The sequence below is a fragment of the Orycteropus afer genome, unplaced genomic scaffold (assembly GCF_000298275.1).
Source record: "Orycteropus afer afer isolate SDZICR_OR568_19922 unplaced genomic scaffold, OryAfe1.0 scaffold00122, whole genome shotgun sequence".
In the NCBI taxonomy this organism is placed as follows: domain Eukaryota; kingdom Metazoa; phylum Chordata; class Mammalia; order Tubulidentata; family Orycteropodidae; genus Orycteropus; species Orycteropus afer.
In genome coordinates, this window is record NW_006921709.1 from 4,319,510 (window position 1) to 4,323,972 (window position 4,463).

General features: G+C 38.7%; 1 protein-coding gene across 1 annotated transcript; it reads right to left on the reverse strand.

Moving 5' to 3' along the window:
- Positions 1 to 401: 401 nt before the first annotated feature.
- On the reverse strand, positions 402 to 1,189 carry LOC103199824 (transmembrane emp24 domain-containing protein 2-like). The gene is given in 2 exon segments (XM_042781443.1): positions 402 to 898; positions 901 to 1,189. Coding segments are annotated over 2 exon segments (786 nt in total).
- Between the last annotated feature and the right edge of the window lie 3,274 nt (positions 1,190 to 4,463).

Below are 4,463 nucleotides of genomic sequence, written 5' to 3' on the forward strand. Positions count from 1 at the left end.
AACAATCACAGTCCTTGTTTCTGCAACTGGTCACATGGTCGTAGCTGATATTCAGAACTACCTTCTTCCACCACCCATTCTGTATTTCCCTTGCCCTCAGAAAGCACCTCAGCTGGTTGTGGTTCTTTGCCTGGTGGGGTGACCCAAACCTTCATTCCTGAAGGGTCTGGGCCATTAGCAGTCATTTCAGTCATTCTGTTCCGGATTTGTGCAGATTTCCTGAACAAATTGCATTTGATTATGAAAAAAGGAAGGTATCACAAGGACTATGCTCCTGTATTTCATTAATGGGGTCAGAGTTCTAGAAGGACCTATATGATGGAGGTGGAATTCAAATAAGGAATTAATGCCAATCAAACGTCAACTTTCTTAGAAAGGTGTTTCTCCCCAATATCTATTCATCACAAAGAAACATAAGCTGTGAATGTACAGCCAGAAAATAAAAATGTAGAAACTAATGACATTATTGTGACCAAGATATTTGGTAAACAGTGAGTTACGAGTTTGGGATCATCAGAAAAAGGCTTTTTAAACAACCTCCGGACTTCAAAAAATCTCTTCAGGTAGCAGATCTGTCCCAATGTCATGGCAACTAGAACAAGAGCTTCAAAGAAGGACCAAAGGACCACTCTGCTGTTTGTGTTGTCATTGATTGCTCTGTGTACTCTCTCCCGGACTTCCATGTACTCCTGTTCATGCTTTACAGCTATCATGACCACTGCTAGCTCTTTAATCATTTCTTCTAGCTTGTTCTGGTGAGCTTCTGTTTCCATGTCTTGTCCTTTCGGGGCCTCTCCAATATCAGTGGTGAACATCACTATCTTTGAAGTCATGGTGGACATTCTATTGCTAAAACAAAACTTGTATGTTCCATCCATGTGAGCAGCAAATGTGTATTTCCACTGGACTCTCGGTCTCCTTTATAGATTCCTTTATTATCAGGTCCTGTGATCTCTACGTCGATGTACAGAAAACTGCCCTCCACCACCTTGAAGATGAGGCCCATCTTGGTGCCCGAGGTGATCCACTCAAAAAAGCACTCCTCAGAGTGCACGTCAATGCTGACGAAGTAACCCGAGGCCGTGGCCAGAACAGCTCCAACTATCACACCATGGGTTGGAATCAAATCAATGGTAACTAACAAAGACAGGTTAGAAGTTATACACACAACATTTTGGAATGTTATCATAACCCAATCAATCAAATATTAGCTTATAAAAATAAATGTTGGAAGTACAAGTCAATTAAATAGTCACTCATTAAACAATTTGAATTTCAGGACATTGTTTTGGGCACTATGTGGAATAAAATGTGAACATGATATAGAAAGTAAAATGAAAGAGGAAACCATGTACAAAAATAATACAAAACAGAATGAGAGAAGAACTATAACAGAAGTATATGCCAAGTGCTATGGGACTTCAGAGATGTAAGAGATCTGTTCCTCCCTGGGAAAATGAAGGAGACTTTATGGAGTTGTGGCTTTCAATGATAGATCAAACATCAAGAGACAAACAAGGTAGGAATAATATTCTCTGTGGATAAAGCAATGTGAGAAAATCAGAGGAAAAGGCTGCAGTCAATAGCAATTAGTCTAAGAGACTGGAGCATGAGGTTCATGGATGCGGGAGGAGAGAGGATAGGGAATTATCAGCCTAGGAAAGTAGGTCGGAGCCAGATAATAGAGGGCCTTAATGTCTGTACTAAGGGATTTATACTTTGTTCTACAGTTAATGGGAAGTCATCTAAAGCTTTAGAGCAGGAAATGACATATTCATATATGAGTCATATTTTAAACTTTTATTTCCATAGATGAATATGTAATTTGTACACACACAAAAAAAGAGATTCTGCTTTATATCTCTCCTCTGTCACTGTACTTTCTTTGGCAAATTTTGCCCTTGGATTAATAGTCTTGAATTTTTTTGCATTATTTACATTTACTACAGTGATTCCAATTAACCACTTATCTAACCTGAACACCTACTTTCTACTTTCCCTTTTGGTTAGAACTGAAAATATCATTAATGTCAACCAGAGTATCAACAAAAAGGTTCACATTCTTTTTCTTTAATCTCCATTGTCTATATCTGATACTCTACTTGTTTGGCCCAGATCTCATTTGTTGTTTTCGTTGTTAAGTGCCATCAAGTTATCTCCAACTCATACCAACCCTATGTACAGCAGAATGAAACACTGCCAAGTCCTGTGCCAGCCTCACGATCTTTGCTATACCTGAGCTCATCATTGTAGCCACTGTGTCAATCCATCTTGTTGAGGGCCTTCCCCTTTTTTGTTGACCCTCCACTTTACAAAGTATGATATCCTTCTCCAGGGAATGGTCCCTTCTTACAACATGACCAAAGTAGGTGAGATGAAGTCTGGCCACTCTCCCTTCCAAGGAGCATTCCAGCTGCACTTCCTCCAGGACAGATTTGTTAGTCCTTTCAGCAGTCCATAGTACTTTCAGCATTCTTCGCCAGCACCACAACTCAAAAGCATCAACTCTTCAATCTTCCTTGTTCATTGTCCAGCTCTCACAAGTATAAGAGGTGTCTGAAAATACCATCACTTGTGTCACATGCACCTTAGTCTTCAAGGAGATATCTTTGCTCTTCAGCACTTGAAACAGGTCTTTCGCAGCATACTTGCCCAATGCTATACGTCATCTGATATCTTGACTGCTGCTTCCATTTGGTGTTGATTGTAGAACCAAGCAATGTGAAGTCTTTGACAACTTCAATCATTTGTCCATTTATCATGATGCTACTTATTAGTCCAGTTGCAAGGATTTTTGTTCTCTTTATATTGAAGTGTAATCCATACTGCAGACTGTATAGTCTCCAATCTTCATTAGTGCTTCAAGTCATCCTCACTTTTAGCAAACAAAGTTGTGTCATCTGCATATTGCAGGTTGTTAATGGTCTTCCTCCATTCCTGATGGTTCTTCATGAGTACAATTAAGTGTTCTGGGATTCCCATTCTTCTCAATGATATCCACAATTCGTTATGATCCACAAAATTGAATGCTTTTGCAGTCAATAAAACACAAGTAAACATCTTTCTAGTAATCTTTGCTTTGAGCCAAGATCCATCTGATATCAGCACTGATATCCCTCATTCCATGTCCTCTTCTGAATCCAGCTTGCATTTCTGGAAGTTCTCTGCCAATATACTGCTGCAGCCATTTTTGAATTATCTTCAGTTAGATTTTACTTGCATTTGATATTAATGATATTGTTCGATAATTTCCACATTCTGTGGGATCACCTTTCTTTGGAATGGGTACAAATATGGATCTTTTCCAGTCAGTAGGACAGGTTGTTGTCTTCCAAATTTCTTGGCACAGCTGAGTGAGTGCCTCCAGCATGGCATGTTTGTATGGGGATATATTAAAATAAATAAATAAATAAAAAGTGACCTTACTCTGCATGCTTCAACCAAAGCTTTCTTTAGAAATTCTTACATTGAATAATCTTTGGGTGTTCTTTTCTAAGAACTCATAGTTTCAGAGGAAAGGGAGCTTAAAAAATCAAAGTGCATTTATTGCCTTCCTAGAAAATAGTCCTCCTGTTTTAAAAATATTAAAAAAAAAAAAAAAAAAGCTCCCAAATGTGATAGCTGTGTTTAACAGGTCATTCAGGTCTATTACACCCTCCAACCAGGCACAAGACAAAATACAAGGAGCCATACCTCTTAATTTTCTCTTGGAAGAGGCAATGAAGAAGGTTCAGTGAGAACAGAGTTGTAACTCATATTCTCAGCAATTTTCTTCTAATTGTTTAGTTTAAAATCTTGCCTTCAGTAACATAAACCCATTCCACTATAGCCCATCTACAACAAAGTAAAAAATTTCTCCTTGCCACCCTTCCATCTTTTGAATTGTATTCCTTTTTAACTCCTAAAGACTAAGTGTTAACTTTGTAACACTTTGTCATATATTAAAGAAACTCAGTCTCATCTAGTTTTCCACTTTGGGAAATACTAATCCATCCCCCTACCTTAAAGGCCAAAAACGACAAGTCTTATTGGACCTTCTCCCCACCCTTTACGTCCTCATCAAATGCCCACTCCTCTTTAGTTTCTCAGAACTCATTAAACAAGCCATAAGGAACATTGATGGAGCAGGATGAGAACAATGTCACAGGAACAAGAGGCCAAGGAGAAATGGAGATCACAAACCCTTCTAAAAGGAGTTGCTGTTGTTGTTGTTATGGCTCTGGGAATGAGCTCCCAATGTTGCTAGATTTTTCTTAACTGCAAGAGAAGAAGGAATTCAGAAATACACTTATTTTACAAATATTCAAAATTGAAAGTTCAAAAACGTTTGTAGAAAGTTGTGTGGGAGAGTTCCAACAAGATGGTGGACTAGGCAGAAAGACTACACAGACCCTCTTCAACAAAGAAAAGGGAAACCAATTAACACAGACACAGAAGATAATCTTGGACCCCTGAGCCTTGAA